Below are 19602 nucleotides of genomic sequence, written 5' to 3'. Positions count from 1 at the left end.
CCATAAGTAACCAACAGATTAAAAAATTGTTGTTAAATCAAATCTCTTTTTCAGGATGACATCTACATGTTTGGAGGCAAGCTGGAGAGTGGTGCCAGTAACGTAACAGATGAACTGTGGGTGTTTAACATACCCACCATGACGTGGTCGCAGAAGAATCCCATTGTGCCAGCCCACGGACAGGTCTACGCTGTGGAAGGCCACTCCGCCCATATAGCAGAGCTAGACAATGGAGACGTGGTGATGGTGGTCCTCTTCGGCTACTCCTCAATCTACAGCTACATCAGCAACGTTCAGGAGTACAACATCCGTAAGTGACTAACCAATTAATGTTGGTTTTCAACTCGGGGAGGCAGCCTTATTGGGCTTAACTTAGCACCCTCCTCTATACGTTACATTAGTAGTACGCTCGCTTATAATGTTGATTCATAGCCGCAGCAAATTTAGCTGCTTATGCTATCATGTATTATGTACTATCTGTCGATTTTCTGTGCTTTTCACTGCTTCTATGTAAAGCTGCTGTGAAACAATTACCAATTCTGAAAAGCGCTATATAAATAAAATTGAATTGAATTGAATTAATGCCAAAAAGGATTTGGGGCAGGATATGAAATTTTGTAATAATGCATAAAGACTTGGATTTAAAGATGGATTTTGTGGGTACTTTAAGGGAAGGTTTGAGCTTAAAATGCACGTTTTACACTAACATATCTTAATATACAGTACTGTGCAAACGTCTTAGGCCACCACCACCAGACTTGTTGTTTTAGAAGTTTTAATGTCCATCCATATTTATTTTTCAATCTATTTTTATTAAGATACAAACAGAAAATATAGGAAATATGTACACAAAATAAAAATTCAATTTTCAGGACTAAATGTCTTCTTTAGACATCGTCAGTGTTTAGTGTGACCTCTCTTGGCACTAAACACATCTTGAGCCTTTTTGAGCACAATGAAGTAAAAAGACTAATTTTTAAAAAATTAGAAATTAGGATTTAATTTTATTTTGGTTTAAGAGACCCTGCAGTTTCCTGCTATTTACTCTAAAAACTTGACACATCAGTTTACATTTTATACAGTTTTTAATACTATATACACATTTCCTGTATTTTCCGGATGTATTCTATTAAAGAGACTAGGAAACAATTATATATGATCACTATAAAATTGCAAAAACAACAAATCTAATTCTGGCCTTGTGGCCTAAGACTTTTGCACAGTACTGTATATCAGTGCCATAGTTTTGTCTCAAGATGTACACATGTACTGTTTTTTATAAGGTTTAAAAAAATCAATTAAATGTCCTAATATAAGTAAGACCTAGTCCTGGATTCATCTAAACCCTGTCTGGAAAACCGCACCTATAAATAGTGATTTAGAGATTAGGTGGTTGTTGTAGACTATCATGGAAATGTTTGAGTAACAAAGAGTTGCAGTAAAGCACGTGAATGGGTTTGAAACAAAAGGGTATCTATAGAAAGCTTTTCTAGAGATCCTAGCCCCATGGATAAACATTGATATTTATGTCATTTGGCCAGTAGATGGAGCTGTGGTTCTTTGTAAGAAGCAGTATGCAATTGATGTATCCAGGGCCAGTGTCTCGAGGCTGAATTGATTGAATAATCTGTACCCTTTGTTAATCCTTTTAAACTCCAGGATAAGCATGTAATCGTGATAGTATCAAGTAGTCTTTAAAGGGTCATGAACTCGGGACACTTGGTTTTGTTGAGATATGTTGATTCCACCAATTAAACAAGCCAGAACACGCTTTTCATTTAGTCAACTATATTTGTTTCTTTTGAAAACAATTGACCGAAAAATAATTGCATTCATCCAAATGTCATCTGTATGATTGAGTTGCTTTGTTTTTGTCTAAACACAGGTACAAACACATGGGTTGTGCCTGAAACCAGAGGAGCGATCGCTCAGGGTGGGTACGGCCATAGCAGCGTCTACCACAGCGCCAGCAAAAGCGTGTATGTCCATGGGGGCTACAAATCTCTTCCCGCCAACAAATACGGCCTGGTGGATGATCTTTACCGCTACGAGGTCCAGACCCGCACCTGGTGAGAGCGCACACACACATGCTCAAGCAAAAATGTGTCATATTTCTATCTTTGAAACATATTTTAAGGTACATACAGATTTGATGAGGTCTTTTCCAGGTTCCCACGGGTCCTTGAAACCCTTGAAAGTTTGTAAATCTGGGGGGAAAATTCAAGGCCCTGGGAAGTTTTTGAAAATATACATACATACATACATACATACAGGTCATTGAAAGTGTTTGAATGTATTATATAGATATAGATAAAAAAAATCCATGTTATTCCCTGTGTAGTGTAGGATAATATCATAAAAACTCTAGACTTTTTAAACACACGTGCTAAGCTGTTCGCTTTAAATGCTTATATCTTCTGTATGTGAATGTTGACTCATACAAAAATGCTTTTTTGCATAGTTGTGCTTGACACATAAAAAACCCCGTCTTTGGTTACGTATGTAACTGTTGTTCCTTGAGAAGTGAAAGAGACGCTGTGTCTCCCTTGCCATACTTCCTGTGTCCCTGTAACGCCGTCTTTGGCAATATTACAGATAGCGTTAGATAGCAATATACTTTCTGGCTCTCGCGTCACCCTGTCTTTGTCGTTAAGCCTCACCATTGGTTGAATTTGATATACACATTCAGACCTACTTACCCCTGGAGACGTCCCCAAAGTGTCACCGCAGTGACGCAGCGTGAGTTCCCTCGAAAGGGAACTGCAACAATGTATCTTAAAAGGCAACACGTTGTATCCTTGCGCTCACTTGAAATGTGTCCCCACATTTAGTTCTTGAATTTTAGGGTTGGACCTGGAAAGTCCTTGAAAGGTCCTTGAATTTGAAGTTAACTAAGGTGTGTGAACCCTGTCTTTTGTGTGTTGCAGGACGATTCTGAGGGAGAGTGGTTATCCACGTTACCTGCACTCGTCTGTGATGTTAGGAGGAACTCTGCTCATCTTTGGAGGAAATACCCACAATGACACCTCTCTGAGCAACGGGGCCAAGTGCTTTTCTGCTGATTTCCTGGCTTATGACATTGGTTTGTGCTGACTATTCAGTTCAAGCATGATTCTTGATAGGTCATCAGAGGTCTATTTAAATGCATATGTTCACCCAGAAATGACAATTTAGTCACCGTTACTCACAAAGTTGTTTACCCAGGGCTTAGTCTAACATTAATAAACAGTGGACCTTGAGAAATACACCAATAGAATACAGTACAGACACAACATAACTGGCAAAGATGGCCTTTTGCAATTCATTTTTCCTAAAATAGTTCATGTTTTTGATCCTCAGCATGTGATGAGTGGAAGGTCCTTCCTAGACCAAATTTGCACAGAGATGTCAACCGCTTCGGTCACACCGCTGTTACCAGTAATGGGTAAGAACTCATAAACACAGTTAGATTCAAGTAAACACACATCCGGGTCAGTGACAAAAACAGTTTGGCAGGATGAGAAAAAAAAGCATGCATCAGGTTTATTTCAATGCACATAGTGTATTTAGGTAAATTTTATTCAATAAAAAATTACATTTGCACCATTTTAATGAAAGTTAAGACTGAATGGACCTGAAAATGTCAAATGGTGTAACCGCCAATTGCGCCAAAGAATGAGAAATATTAAATATTTTCACTACCTTAATGGCATGTAAGCGTTATCATAAAAAATAATTTTAAAGGGGCCATGGCATGAAAATCTGACTTTTCCCATGTTTAAGTGCTATGATTGGGTCCCCAGTGCTTCGATCAACCTAGAAAATGTGAAAAGATCAACCCAGTAACTTAGTTTTGGTAAACCATTATCTGCAAGCACATGAAAAATAGGTTGTTGAAATTTGGCTCTTCTTATGATGTCATAAGGAGCTCTTATTATAATAATACAACCCCTTAATCTGCACTATCCAACCACAGCACTGCCATTTAGTGCAGAGAAAAGCACAATTGAGTTTTAATTGCAACAAACCACCATCATTGTGATCAGTGTTTAAATTTCATCAGCTCATTTGCATTTTAAAGGACACACCCAAAACGGCACATTTTTGCACACCCTTACAAAGTTGCAATTTTAACATGCTATAATAAATTATTTATATGGTATTTTGAGCTAAAACTTCACATATGTGCTCTGGGGACATCAAAGATTTATTTGACATCTTAAAAAAGTCTTGTGAAATGGCCCCTTTGAAATATCATTTTATTAGTTATTTCTAAATGTAAATTTTAATGCATTTTTTGTAATTTGACCTTACATATGCTGAAAACGGCTCTGTTTTCTAAATAATCTTTGACAAATGATGTAAAAATGTATGTAAAAATCATATTACACTAAACTAGATGATTATATTTTATAATATCCACATTTTTTAATGAATATATTTATATTTTCACTTACTTAAATATATTATATTTATAAAATAAATACTAGTTACACCAATTGACACAGACTGGTTACACCACATTGACATTTTTGCATTTATCCCCCAAATAACACCAGAAATTTTATACTTGGTTCTTTTAAAAAAGAGAATGTATGCAAGTTACCTGCAAATTTATTTTGAAATTTAACCCTTTTACATTTAATTAAACCATACGGACACACAATGTCACGTCATTCGCTGGAGTATCATTACTTGTTGGGTCTGTGTTTCCTCCTCCACTTCCAGGTCCATGTACGTGTTTGGTGGTTTCTCCAGCATGCTCCTGAACGACGTGCTGATCTACAGGCCGCCCAGCTGCGAGGCCTTCCTGGGGCAGGAGCGTTGTGAGGCTGCGGGCCCTGGCGTCCGCTGCATCTGGAAGGGTGGCCGCTGCACATCATGGGAGCCCAGTTTCACTTACAATGCTACACCTGCTTCGTTCTGCCCTGCTAAACCTGGTAGGTTTCTAAAAGACTCTCTTGCCATGCTCAACTGTGACATTTTCCATCATCATCATTTTGGCTTGTGTACTCTGATCTGAGCCTCCGGGTTTGACTGCTACAATCATAGCCCAGGCTATGTTAATGAGAGAGTAATGGAAGGGGCACAGACTGTCTAAAGCAGACACAGAGGAGATTTTCCCACAACCCTCTTCTGCTCTGCAGAACTGCCAGTACTGTTTGATCTTTTGCCACCTGTCCGAAAACAACCAGTCACACTAAACCACTAATTTAGCGGGTTTGTGTACAAGCATGTGTGTGTTTGCAGACCATGCAATATCTGACTTCATCTGTTTGATTTGAAATTCAAATCTGGGGTCTGAGAATTGCATGCTTGGATAATTCCTGGCAGTGCTGGCCCTGCTGATGTTATGGGCGGGTTTCAGTGCCACAGGAGAAGAAATCGTTTTTGTTTGAGAGTCGTGAGCTTGGTGTCTGAATTGAATGTGAGGTGATAAAATGTATCACAGAGTAATAATAGCAGGATAACACGTGCAGTAAAATCATACAGCACACCTAGTCAGATTTATTAACGAATGAATCTTATAAGACAGTTCTTTTAATGAATCACTTAAAAAGAATCAGTTTGACGAATCATTCACTTTCATTTGAATGTAAAGGTGTTCGTGTTTGTAATGGTTTCTCTCTTCTTAAAGTTATAATATGATTGTTGGCTCTGGAAGAGCACACAGAGCTCTGGGTAATAATTTCACATTGCTTAGGTGTCTCTCTAGATTAATGTATGCTTGACAACATTGAGATATTAATACTTAAGAGTGTCATGTATTAAGCCAAGACACTTATCTTCTTACTTGCTTTCTTTTTCAATCTGTCTCACCTCAAGCTACGGTAGATGAGAGATGTTACCGCTTCTCCGACTGCACCAGTTGTACCGCCAACACTAATGGATGTCAGTGGTGCGATGGCAAGAAATGCATCTCGGCTCTCAGTAACTGCACTTCTGTAAGTTGGCCTGCAGAGGGCACCCGTGCTACACTACACAATTGTACGAACAGTTGTCCTCTGCTTGTTTTCCCTTTAATTTGACTTGCTGTTTTTCTCATTACAAGTCCGTGAAGAATTTCACCAAATGTCCAATCAGGAATGAGCAGATTTGCAGTAAGATGGCCAACTGCAAAAGCTGCTCGCTCAACCTCAGCTGCCAATGGGATCCTCAACAGCAGGAATGCCACACCCTTCCAGGTAAAATGAGTCGTGCATGAAATATTTCTGTTGTTATTTTGATATTTTTATTGTAGGCACACAGAGGGCGGTTCTAGTCAGATTTGTCATTTATATATATTTTTATATATCAGCCCTGGTAGATTGAATGCTTGTCAAGATAGATTTCAATTATATGTGTATTTGTCACTATACATAGGCTAACTTGCTGCCTACCTTATAACAGATGTCAGACATAAACCCCTTTCCTCCATTCCCCATCTCTTTTTAGTTTAATATTGAAATGAAAAGTCTTGGCAATCTTTGTACATTATAATTTGAAGAGAACCAGATTGAGGACACCTTTTTGTCCTTTGCGACTTTTAAATCAGCAAAAGTATTAAATCTGATTGTACTTGGCATTTACCACGCTAGAAAAATGTCTTTTACTGGCCACTTTGCTTGAATGTCCTTTGTAGCATATTTCACTTGTTTCAAACAAGTAATTTTCATTATGTTAAGAGCTCTCCTGCTGTTCTGAAGCACAGCCATAGGAAAATTTAAGGCTTGAGTTTGAATTTTCCAGTTTCTCTGTTTGTAGCCCAGCTGTGTGGAGATGGTTGGAGCAATGTAGGGGATGCCTGTCTGCAGATCAACTCCAGTAGGGCGAGCTATGATAATGCTCAACATTACTGCAAGAACCTGGAAGGGAACATCGCCTCCCTGACTACCGCTAAACAGGTGGACTTTGTGCTGGAGGAACTGCAGAAATACCAGCAGAAGGGGAAGGTTTGTGCTTGCTCTTATATGTACGTTGAATAAGTGATAAACCATGCTCTGGCCTATCATACATGGAACTCTGTCTGTGAAATAATAATCTAAATATAAGATAAGGAGCATACAAATTTGATTTCACTCTTTGATTTCAATCTTTTTGAGATGGTCTTACTTAGTCAGACTCAGTATTAACTCTTTTTCCGCCAGCATTTAAAAAGCATTTTTTATGGTTTTCACAAAAATGTAATGCCTTCAAGATAATGTTCTTCTTTCAATAATTTATAAACATAGAATATTTCAAATGAAAGAACATGTCCTCTGCTTTCAAACAAAAAAGTTTCATCCTATCTTTAGTTGTTCTCTTTTTGCCACTTTAGATATGGATAGGTTCCTTCAAAAATACCAAATTTTGAGCAAAAAGCTGAGATAATTGCATTTTTGTAAAGGACTTTTGTTAGAGATCAGATTCAGAATGATTATCAAAACAAACACAGAGATTTTACTATTTTGTATCAGTTGATGCTTTAGTGTTTTATAAGTTGGGTAAGAGCACCACCTATTGGATAATTGCGGAAATATGGATTGCCGTAAAAACTCGTAATTTGCAAATTTGCAACTCTTCAATTTACGAGAAAACTTGCAATGGCTGGAAAAGAGCTCAAATATAAAGGTTATTTTATTATGTATCTTCTTTACATTATGTAGGATGATTTTATCTAGAAAACAGTAAATCACAAAAATAACTTTAGCTGGGTTTTCACAATAGACTGTAAAAAAAGATGGACGACACGACGTCACCTCCCTCCATTGTTAATAAATAAGCCAAAAATGTCCGACCATGGTCGCCGCCATGTTAAGAAAAAACGTCTGTTTGGAGCCAAGGCTTACGCAGAAGGAATTGTCCGTGGAGCCAGAGGCGCAGCCGCGGTATCAAACTTCCGCCCAAATGCTCGCGCGCCCAATCCAACCACGCCAGTCATAATGACACGCCCCGTTTCTATAGCATCAAATTACTAGCTAAAATAAAACGTATCACAAAAAAGAACAATTGAACATATATCAGCGTAATATCAACTACCTGAAAGGACCAAAACCATCTTTCGGAAACTTTTATTGGTAGTGTAAATATTTTTTTTATTTAGACCAGAGTCCCATTCGTTTGAATGGAGAGGGCGGGGTTTATGACTTGTACTGCAGCCAGCCACCAGGGGGCGACCAAAGAGCGAGCGACTTCACTTTTCAAGACTTATGAAGCACACCCGGTTTTCTCATAATTTCTGAATCTGATGCATATAGCCAATGGCACAGCTACTTTAAAGCTCACGTAACACACGCTGTTTCTGTATTTCTGATGTTAATCTGGAGTACCTGTAGAGTAGTATTACATCCTTTATAAAATAATAGTTTTTTAATCGAAGTCTTTAAAAATATAAATTCACTCTATTTGCTATTCTCTCAACTAACTTCATGAGGTGCCTTTTGAGATGCTGTGCACTTGTTTGATCACTTTACTATTAATTTTTACCCAGCTTGTAATTTAAAATTTTTTAACTGCAATTTTTCTTTCGTAAAGACATTCCTACATTGTCTCAGTTAATATTTGTCTACAAAACTAATTTCAGGCTGTTAAACGAAAGCCTTGAGAGTTTTTTCAAGCTTTTGACTGATAAAGTTCTTGAAACAATTGTGATCAGTGCATCTTGTCTTTAAAATGCATACAGTTACTGATTTTATCAATTCGGTGTCTCGGCATCCCCTCACTCGCTGTATTTATTCTGCAGAAACTGTCCCCCTGGGTTGGCCTGCGAAAGATCAACGTGTCGTACTGGGGTTGGGAGGACATGTCTCCGTTCAAGAACACCTCTCTGCAGTGGCTTCCCTTTGAGCCCAATGACTCGGGGTTCTGTGCTTACCTGGAGAGAGCTCAGGTCTCTGGCCTCAGGGCCAACCCCTGCACTGCCAACACAGACGGACTCATCTGTGCGAAATCAGTTGGTGGGTCTCTTTATTTGGCTCACAAGTGCATCCTAATTTGCATGCTTACCCACAATACTTCATCGTATTATAGTTTAAATAGTGTGAGTAATGTGTACACTGTGATAAACGGTTTTTCATTTGTAGCGTAAGGGACAGTGCTGAATATATTAACACTAAAGGGAGCATACTGTGTACATTTTAAATAATAATTTTCTTTACTTAAAAAAAACAGTAAACGCTTCAGTGTAGTAAAAAAGTTCTAGGTGTTTTGGGACAATACTAGCCTACAGACATTTGTACAGTAGATTACTGAGTCCTAAGGATGTAAAGAGATTAAAAGGTCATGAGAGTTGAAATGCTGTTTCATTTTATCAGCATAAAGTTGAGTTTGTGGCAAAACCTTTTACAGTGCATGCATTATATTCTGTATAATAACCTTGTTGCTAATATGTTGTTATCAATCAGTCATACTTAATAACCAATATATCCCCCCCTTGCAGTGAGCCTGAACCCGAATGCCCGACCCTGTAAGATGCCCTGCTCCCTGCGCACTTCCTGTGAAAACTGCACCAGCCAGGCCATGGAGTGCATGTGGTGTGGAAGCACCAAGCGTTGTGTTGACTCCAACGCCTATGTCATCTCTTTCCCGTATGGCCAGTGTCTAGAATGGCAGACAGGAGACTGTGTGTGTGAGTGTTCTTATCTTTATATGGTGGTCATCACTGCTTATTAACAGGTCCAAGTGATAAATACTAGAGATTCACCTATATTACATTTTTCCACCGATACCGATTATTCAGACTGATATCTGTCGATATTAATGCTGATACCAATTGTTTGGTGGTTATATTAACTTAGATTAACTAAATTCGAAAGATTACATTTTAGTGTAATGTCATTCATTCATATAATGACCATTAAAATTGAACATTAAACTGGTGATATTTCTAATTTCTATACACCGAGCTAAATTCATTTCATTTTCCTGGTCTTTTTATTTGACCGGATATATTGGCCATGACTATTGCCTGTTTTTAAACTATCGTCTGAGACCGATTATTGCCCAGTATATTGGTGCATCTCCAATAAATACTATCGCACGATACCGATTATTGCCAGATATATATTGGCGCATCTCCAACAAATACTAATCTGTCTGATACCGATTATTGCCCGATATATTGGTGCATCTCCAATAAATACTATCGTCCGATATCGATTATTGCCAGATATATTGGTGCATCTCAAATAAATACTATGGTCTGATCCCGATTATTGCCCGATATATTGGTACATCTCCAATAAATACTATCACTCGATACCGATTATTGCCCGGCATATTGGTACATCTCCAATAAATACTAACGCCCGATACAGACCATTGCAAGATATATTGGTGCATATCGAATAAATACTATCATCCGATATCGATTATTGCCAGATATATTTGACCATTTATAATAAATACTATTGTCCGATACTGATTATTGCCCAATATATTGGTGCATCTCAAATAAATACTATCGTTCAATAGCGATTATTGCCCGATATATTGGTGCATCTCTAATAAATACAGCTAATTTCTACATAAACATAAAGAGAATGTATGCGATATGGATTTGAACTGTCTATAGTCCCTTTCACACATACAGTCTTTACTGGTAATTTACTGGTAAATTGCAGTTAACATGTCATGTGTGAACAGAACCTTTCCGGTAAATCAGTGCTCCCAATTTACCAGTAAGGCAGGTTGTAAGATTAACGGTAATTTACCGGTAAGTGCTGTGTGTGAACGAAAAATATAGCATTACCGACATTTAGAACGGATGACGTCAGACCGCGCTGACAGATCGGGCGGGCCAATCAGAAAGTTTTTTATACAGGTGACGCGGTTTCCCCCAGACTGTTTACGGACGTTTCCACACACATGTTGCTTAAAAGTCGAGCACACCTGAAGTTAACATCCACATTTCTTCACCAAAGTTGTTTAAAACAGCTTACCATCTAATTGCCAAATTGCCGACGTCCTTAGCACACCATCTGTGAAGCCTAATGTGCCAACGCGCAGGTTCCGTTTGACGCCGCCTAACGCAATGTTGTTTGGTCACGAGCAACTTCGCGACCGTTTGCCACAGATGTGAAAACAACAAAATACGGACCGTGGATATTAAGTCATAACCCGCCGTTTACAAATACGACACGGACGGAGCTCGCTGGCCGCGCGTCACAGGTAACTTCCGCTTTCTCTCCGAGTTTACCGGTATTTTGATACTGATGTGTGAATGATGTCTTACTGGTAAAAAGACGGAACGTCACTGCATGTGTGAACAGCACATTTTTGTATTTACTGGTAAATTCATTCTGGTAAACTCATGGTAATTTACCAGAATTACTGTGTGAAAGAGGCTTATGATGCAGTGTTAGTTGAATCAGCTGCAGTGTTAACTCTTTCCCCGCCAGCGTTTAAAAAAAAGTTCCCAGCCAGCGACAGCATTTTTTTATGATTTTCGCAAAAGTTTAATGCTTTCCAGAAAATGTTCTTCTTTAAATATATAAACATACATATATCAAATGAAATAATAGACCCTCTGCTTCTAAAGGGGACATACAATGAAAATGTTTTCAATTTTTCCATGTTTAAGTGCTATAATTGGGTCCCCAGTGCTTTTATCAACCTAGAAAATGTGAATAAGATCAACCCAGTAACTTAGTTTAGGTAAACCATTCTCTGCAAGCATGTGAAAAAAAGGGTAATTAAAATTTGTCTCCCCTTGTGATGTCAGAAAGGGGTAATACCACCCCTTAATCTGCACTACCCAACCACAGCACTGCCATTAAGTACAGAGATCAGTTAATTTGCATGTTAAAGGACACACCCAAAATGGCACATTTTTGCACACACCTACAAAGTGACAATTTTAACATGTTATAATAAATGATCTATATGATATTTTGAGCTAAAACTTGTGTTCTCTGGGGGCACGAAAAATGTATTATCTTAAAGGGGACATTTCAAGACTTTTTTAAACAAGTTCTTCAGTTGTTTCTTTTTATCACCTCTCAAATATGGGTAGGTTTCTTCAAAAACACAAATTTTTTAGCAAAAAGCTGAGATAATTGCATTTTTGTGAAGGACTTTGATAGAGATTAGATTCAGAGTTATGATCAAAACATACGGTGCATTCACATGGGACAGAAGCGTTAACGCTTGACGGAAGGCTTGTCTGAAGCGTGGCCACATATTTAGTTCTTGATTTTGAGGGTATTGGACCTTGAAATGTGTTTAACACAATGGCTAACACAAAATTACAACACATTTCTCATATTTTCTCATGTACTCTTTAACTTGTTTCTTTAAAGGATTGTGGTAATCATCTCAATTTTGTGGATATGCTCTTCTAGTGATGAGAAAGTGGCTTAATTTGTCGGGCCTTTTATAGAACGATGTGACCAATCAGCGTTTGTCAGCAGCCTCGGTTATGTAGGTTTTCATCTCTATCAGATCTGTTGTTTCATCCCATTAGCTGAACTACTTGGCCTCTGATCCGCCTGTAATATGCAATTAGTGTTTCAATTTGTCTGCCTAAGCATTCGCTCTTCGCTTCTTGGCCACTCGGGAATGAATTCTTACCATGCGTGCCGAAGCGCTAAGCAGGAGAACCTTCAAAAGAAGATGTTGGTGAACGACATTTTTGGGTGGGAAATTCCCCCCAAACACTGAAATATTCCTAAACTTTCACTTTTTTACCGCATGTTTGTGTACTTGTTTGTGAAGGAGAAAATCATTTTCACAGGTTCAAAGCAATGTGCGCGCATCTTGTGCAATCACAAAAAGGCAACAAGTTATGTTTGTCCTTCAGACTAGAAGCCTTAAATGCTTCTAATGTTATTTTTCTCTCTCAGGCGTTAAGGTGTGCGTACGGGGGACACGTCAACGCTCTCCGACAGTAGCCTGCATTTATGACAGGTCTAGACTTACTGATAGAACCTCCATTATGCTCAGTCTAATGGAAAATGAATTAAAAGCTCTCTGCCTGAAGTAGGTGGTACGATTCTGCAAATCTGTCCAGAGGCGGAAACCTTTTTGTCACCAAAATGTATCTCTCTGTCCAAGTGATGGTTACTTAACGTTTCAGCGGCTCCGCTACGAGCCCCGGCCTGTGTCAGTGCCATTTCAAAGATCTATTTCTGTTTCCTGTGGCAGTGTTTCTTGTTTTTTCAGCAGTGATTTGCAGCGGGACGCGGGGAGCTTGTGTGTGGCCGCTCCTGCATTGTAGCAGTCTGATAAATTTGCTCCTAAATCTAGCGGCTGCTGCCACTTTACGGGTGGCCTGAAGGTTGTTTGTTTAGAGTTCGCCGCGGGTTCTTTGTTGCACTGCTGGGGAACTGCTGTCTCTTTCTCTCTGTCTTTTTTTTCTCTTCAATAAGAAAAAATTGTGTTGGACTTGATTTTGTTTATTGAGAATTATTTTTACAGTGATAAGTATTGTCTATATAAAAGGTCCTTGCAGGACAGCTTAGAGGGCACATATTATGCCAGTTTTTACAAGACGTAATAGGTGTATCTGGGAAGTTTCTGCTTAAAATTTCCCACAGATCATTTATTAGAGCAGTCCAAAATGCCCAATTTGTGTGGAAGCACAAATGTGCTGTTTTCGTATGTGTACCTTTAAATGCATATTAGCTACTGCTTCTCGCTCTCTTACCAAATTCAAGGGGCTAATCACACAGTTTAAAAACGTGAGGTGGACCACACTGCCCTTATTTAATTGACTTCAGAAAAGAGCAGTGTGAAGCGCTATTTTGCTGTTAACTGTCATATAAGCAGAAACTTTAAAAGGAGGGTGCTTGCTCTGACCTTGATCAAGGGTAATGTTGTGTTTACACCAGCCGCGGTAGAGGCGGCAAAAACGCGTTATTTGCGGTAGTTGGACGCTTGAACATTTGAGTTTACTCGCGTAATTCGCGCGTGAAAGCCGCACGTGAACTTCTAGTCATTTAAGACATTCACGCAGAAATCCGCTTTATTGAAGGGGCTTCTGCGACTCTGCTGAGACTCCGCTTGCTTCCTGTAATCACGTCACTACTATAGCAAGGTCCTGATTGGTTAACACGGCGTGGAAATCCGCCGAAGTTCAGATTTTTCAACTCGTGCGTTTCCCACGGCAACGCTCAATTTGCGTGGAACGCGCCGCAGGATGCCTCTACCGCGGCTGATGTAAATGCAGAGTAAGAGGTGCAGAGACACACAGGAGAAAGTGAGTGCAGTATCCGGTTTTTCCAAGCAACTGTAAACAATAAAAACTGTGAATGACATACGGCACCGATAAACAGCTTGCAAAACGCTCACTGCCCATAGAAAACCACAGAAAATTAACACTGCGTGTCAGAGTTAACGCTTCTCATTTACTTTGAATAGGTGACGTCATGCGTTGCCAAACTGAATTGTGTATCTGTCAGTGTCACGTCACTGGCGTTGCTCGCCGCAGAAGTTTTTCAACTTTTCAAGATCCAGGGTTCCCACGGGTCCTTGAAATCCTTGAAAGTTTGTGATTCTGGGGGGAAAAATTCAAGGCCCTGAGAAGTTTTTGAAAATATATATACATAGATACAGGTCATTGAAAGTGCTTAAATCTATTTTACGCAAGTTTTCTGAAAAAATATATTTTTGATAATATCGTAAAAATTCTAGACTTTTTAAGCACACATGCTAAACTGTTCGATTGTTGATTTATACCAAAATGCTTTTTTGCATATATGAGTTTGACCCAAGAAATCGTCTTGGGTTACTTATGTAACTGTTGTTCCCTGAGAATGGAATGAGATGCTGCGTCTCCCTTGCCATACTTCCTGCGTCCCTGTATTGTCGCCTTTGGCATTATTTCAGATAACGATAAACTTCCTGGCTCCCACGTCACCCTGTCTTTTCGTTATGCCTCATTGTTGGTTGAATTTGATATACACATTCAGACGCACTTACCCCTGGAGGCGTCCTAAAAGTGTTACCACAGTGACTCAGCGCGAGTTCCCGCGAAAGGGAACTGTAACAATGTATCTTAAAAGGGAACATGATGTAACCTTGCTTTCACTTAAAATGTGTCGCCACATTTAGTTCTTGAATTTGAGGGTATTGGACCTGGAAAGTCCTTGAAAGGTCCTTAAATTTGAAGTTAACTAAGGTGTGGGAACCCTGAAAATCGTCTTATGCAAATAACCCAGTGCAGAGCCAGCCGATTACGTTTATGCAAGACCTGCGAACAGAGGAGCATGTGTTGCGGCCACTGTGATTGGCTGTGATTGGCAGCCACGCCCTCCATCAAACATTTAGGTCACAGGTAACTGTACCGTGAGTCAGCGGCCGTGAGAGGGGCTTTAGCAGTGTGACATCACATTGCTAAAGAGAATCAAAATGCCATGTCTATTTGGACTGTGGGTGGATTTTTTGCATTGTATGGTGGTTGTGTTTACACACTGCCAACACACTTTTATTTCCAAACACACCTTGTTAAAGTGAATTTTGTATAATAGGTGCCCTTTAAAATAAAATAAATTTATTTTTATGGCCCACTTTTGGCAGTACTGACAGTTAATTTTGGACCTAAATATTTACCCTGTCTGGAGGTTTTTGATTACAAATTGTCTTTGTTGATTTACATGGTTTATTGTCTGTAATTTTCCATGTTTGTCTCACTGTCTTTCTCTCTGTTTTCATCACAGCTCAGAACTGCTCTGGATTGCGTACCTGTGGTCAGTGTCTGGAGCAGCCTGACTGTGGCTGGTGTGGAGACCCCAGTAACACAGGACGAGGGCAGTGCATGGAGGGCTCGTATCGCGGACCCATGAAGAGCCCCTCCAAACAAAGCCAAGACATGGTTCTGGAGGCGGGTCTTTGTCCAAAGGAACGAGGCTTTGAATGGGGGTTTATCCAGTGTCCTGGTGAGGACCACCTATATATGTGCACACAAAATATTAATCCGGGCACTAAATGATACAGTTGATTCCTTACACAGTGGGAACATGATGTTTTTAGACAAATGAAACACCAGCATTAGCAATGATAAAATGTGTAATATTTGTGCCCCTAGTGGCACCAAGTGGTATTGCAAGACTGTTTAAATGGAACCAACAACATTGAATCAACAAATGACAGGACTACCTGACAAACGAGGCAGTGGTCGAAAATTGTTCGAAAACAGTCATTATGTTTGCAACTCTACAATTATTTACACTCAGATAACACATTATTAAAACTGTGAGTCATACGTGACCTCAGTAACAAATAATAGTTACTTCTGGACAAAGTCTGACCTAATCACTGGTTTTGTTTTTCCAGCATGCCAGTGCAACGGCCACAGCACTTGTGTGAACGGCAGTGTTTGCGAGCAGTGCCGTAACCTCACCACAGGCCCTCACTGCGAAACATGCTTGCCTGGTTTCCACGGAGACCCAACCAATGGCGGAAAGTGCCAAGGTGAGAACATTTGCACCCGTTTAACAGGAGGCTTTTTGATACTCCACTACCCTTGTTAGAGCTTACACTGAAATAAATAGCATACATAGCATGTGAATATTACACCATGAAAGTGTTGGATGCTTAGATCATACAGGTGATTACCCTCCCAGAGACAAAAGGTGAGCTCATACACACGCATACATACATTTATAGATTTATTTCTTTTGGCCTAGAGCGGTAGATTTAGATAACTACTAAGGGTTCCTGGGTGAAACAGGATATGCTTTTATAGCATGTAATGCTCGAAGATATAGGGTTTTAACACGAAGAACTAGTGGCTACAAAATGTGTGGTAGATGCAATATAAAGGTGACAAATGTGATTTTGTGGGTTATACATAAACACTCTATATTCAAAACAAAAAGACTTTGTTTGAATCAAAGCTTATTTTTGTATTTGTTCCTGCAGATCAATTGGTAGGACATTGTGTTAGAAGTGAAAGTAATGGGTTTGTTTTACAGATAACATGCATGTTGATAAAAGCATATAGTTTGAATGCACCAAAGTCCATTTGGATGAAAGTGTCTGCCACAGTTTATAAACATAAATGACCCGGGTAGGTCAGGTGGGCTTTCTGTGTGAAGTTTGCATGTTCTCCTTGTGTCAGCATGTGTTTACTCCGGGTACTCCGGTTTCATCCCAAAGGCCAAAAACATGAAAGCTAGGTGAATTGGAGATACCAAATTGCCTCTCCCCCAAGCTGTGTATAGATTCATTTGTGTGGATCAACTTGTGTATGAATTAACCAGTTCTCGCCATGAATATAGCCATAGATGCTGGAATGCCGTGAAAGAAAGAAAACATAAATGTTTGAAAGTTGAGTTTTTCTATTTGTGGTGTTTTTAGGAAATGTTTCTTTCTTTCCTTTAATAATTGACGCAGCTCAGCGTCGCGTCGCTTCTAGGAGCTTCAAAATGCAAAATATACGTTAGCAGCCAATGTTAATCGTTAATGATTTGGGACAAATATGATGTTATTTAATGTTAAACTATGTGAGTGGCGCTGTGTGGCGCGACAGGGATTTGAGCAACTTCCTGAGTCACAGCTGGCCGGCGCGGACAGGCGCCACCTGGCGGCGCCGGTGTTCGTATACTCATAGAAAACAATGTGTTCGATTTTTTTAGAACGGCCTGGCGCTGTGCGGCGCTGAGCTGCGCGGCTGGTGTACGATCCCTTTAAGGGTCTATATAACCTGTTCTGAAATGAGTCTATAAAAATAAACATATCGCAATACATATCGCTATCGCAAGAGGCGGCAATGTATACCGCCATATGGATTTTAGGTCATATCGCCCATCCCTAAGACACAGTGGTGTGAAAAGTGTTGGGCCCCTTCCAGATATCTTATGTTATTGCATATTTGTCACACTTTAATGTTTCAGATCATCAAAATTTTTTTTGTCAAAGATAGCACAAGTGAACACAAAATGCTGTTTTTAAATGACGGTTTTTATTATTAAGGGGAAAACTAAATCCAAAACTACATGGCCCTTGTTAAAAAGTGCTTGCCCCCCTGTTATAACATAACTTAATTGTGGTTTATCACAAGTGAGTTTAATTTCTCAGGCCACACCCAAACCTGATTACCACACCGGTTTGCAAATAAGAAATTACTTAAATAGGACCTGCCTGACAAAGTAAAGTAGACCAAAAGATCCTCAAAAGCTAGCCATCATGCCGAGATCCAAAGATATTCAGAAACAAATGAGAAAGAAAGTAATTTAGATCTATCATCCTGAAAGGGTTATAAAGCCTTTTTTTTTAAAGCTTTGGGACTTTAGCGAAGCACAGTAAGAGCCATTATCTACAAATGGAACAGTGAAAAACCTTCCCCGGAGTGGCCGGCCGACCAAAAATGAGGGCAGCAACGACTCATCCAAGAGGTCACAAAAGACCCCACAACAATATCCAAAGAACTGCAGGTCTCACTTGTCTCAGTTAAGGTCAGTGTTCATGACTCCACCATAAGAATGAGACTGGGCAAAAATTGTCTGCATGGCAGAGTTCCAAGACGAAACCGCTGCTGAGCAAAAAGAACATAAAGGCTTGTCTCAATTTTGACGGAAAACATCTTGATGATCCCCAAGACTTTTGGGAAAATACTCTGTGTACTGACGAGACAAAAGTTTAACATTATGGAAGGTGTGTGTCCCATTACGTCTGTGGTAAAAGTAACACAGCATTTCAGAAAAAGAACATCATACCAACAGTAAAATATGATGGTGGTAGTGTGATAGTCTGGGGCTGTTTTGCTGCTTCAGGACCTGTAAGATTGCTTTGATAAATGGAGCCATGAATTCTGCTGTCTACTAAAAAATTCTGAAGGAGAATGTCTGGCCATCTGTTCGTGACCTCAAGCTGAAGGAAACCTGGGTTCTGCAGCAGGACAATGGGTTCTCCAAAACACACCAGCAAGTCTACATCTGAATGGCTGAAGAAAAACAAAATGAAGGCTTTGGAGTGGCCTACAATCCGGACCACAATCCTACCTTAATCCGTTAAAAAGGCGGTTCATGCTCAAACCCTCCAATGTAGCTGAATTACAACAATTCTGCAAAGATGAGTGGACCAAAATTCCTCCACACCGCTGTAACAGATTCATTGCAAGTTATCGCAAATGCTTGATTGCAGTTGTTGCTGATAAGGGTGGCCCAACCAGTTAGGGGGCAACCACTTGTTTATTTAGTTTTGGATATTGTTTTCCCTTAATAATAAAAACCTTCATTTAAAAACAGCATGTTGTGTCCACTAATATTTAAATTTCTTTGGTAGGGGTGTAACAATTTTACAAACCAAACCGACCGATCGTGATACACCACCCACAAAACGAATCGCGAAACTCTCGTGGCGTGTCGCGGTACTCTCACGCCTCCTGCTGCCCATTGTTAAGGTTAATGTCACTTATCTCTGACTAACTAATCTATTAATTAAAAATATATATTTGCATACATTTGATTAAATTGTATTAGTAACGACTAATAAGAGCTTTTTAAATGCTGTTCTAAATGGTATATTCCAAAGTTACTGTTTTCCAAGTGCGTGTCATGTCATTTGACTTGGAAGTGAGCGCAGGTCACAGGATGGCTGCTCCGCCTGAGATTGCAGATCCTCCGGACACATTTAAGTCTCTTGTGTGGGAACATCTTGGTTTTTCAGTGGAGTACAGGAATGGAATTCGTGTCGTAGACAAATCACACACAATCTGTCGTAACT

General features: G+C 39.6%; 1 protein-coding gene across 1 annotated transcript in view; it reads left to right on the top strand.

Moving 5' to 3' along the window:
- The window catches only part of atrnl1b (attractin-like 1b), a 126101-nt gene that overhangs the window by 20517 nt on the left and 85982 nt on the right, over nt 1–19602 (top strand). The window contains exons 8-19 of the mRNA XM_073867025.1: nt 55–310; nt 1886–2069; nt 2928–3082; nt 3340–3424; nt 4708–4919; nt 5806–5924; nt 6032–6164; nt 6724–6911; nt 8681–8894; nt 9377–9565; nt 15594–15812; nt 16210–16347. Coding sequence (XP_073723126.1) covers nt 55–310; nt 1886–2069; nt 2928–3082; nt 3340–3424; nt 4708–4919; nt 5806–5924; nt 6032–6164; nt 6724–6911; nt 8681–8894; nt 9377–9565; nt 15594–15812; nt 16210–16347 — 2092 coding nt within the window. The remainder of the gene's footprint in view (nt 1–54; nt 311–1885; nt 2070–2927; nt 3083–3339; nt 3425–4707; nt 4920–5805; nt 5925–6031; nt 6165–6723; nt 6912–8680; nt 8895–9376; nt 9566–15593; nt 15813–16209; nt 16348–19602) is intronic.

Source organism: Misgurnus anguillicaudatus, chromosome 4, assembly GCF_027580225.2.
Source record: "Misgurnus anguillicaudatus chromosome 4, ASM2758022v2, whole genome shotgun sequence".
Lineage (NCBI taxonomy): Eukaryota > Metazoa > Chordata > Actinopteri > Cypriniformes > Cobitidae > Misgurnus > Misgurnus anguillicaudatus.
This window is presented reverse-complemented; position numbering and strand designations above follow the sequence as displayed.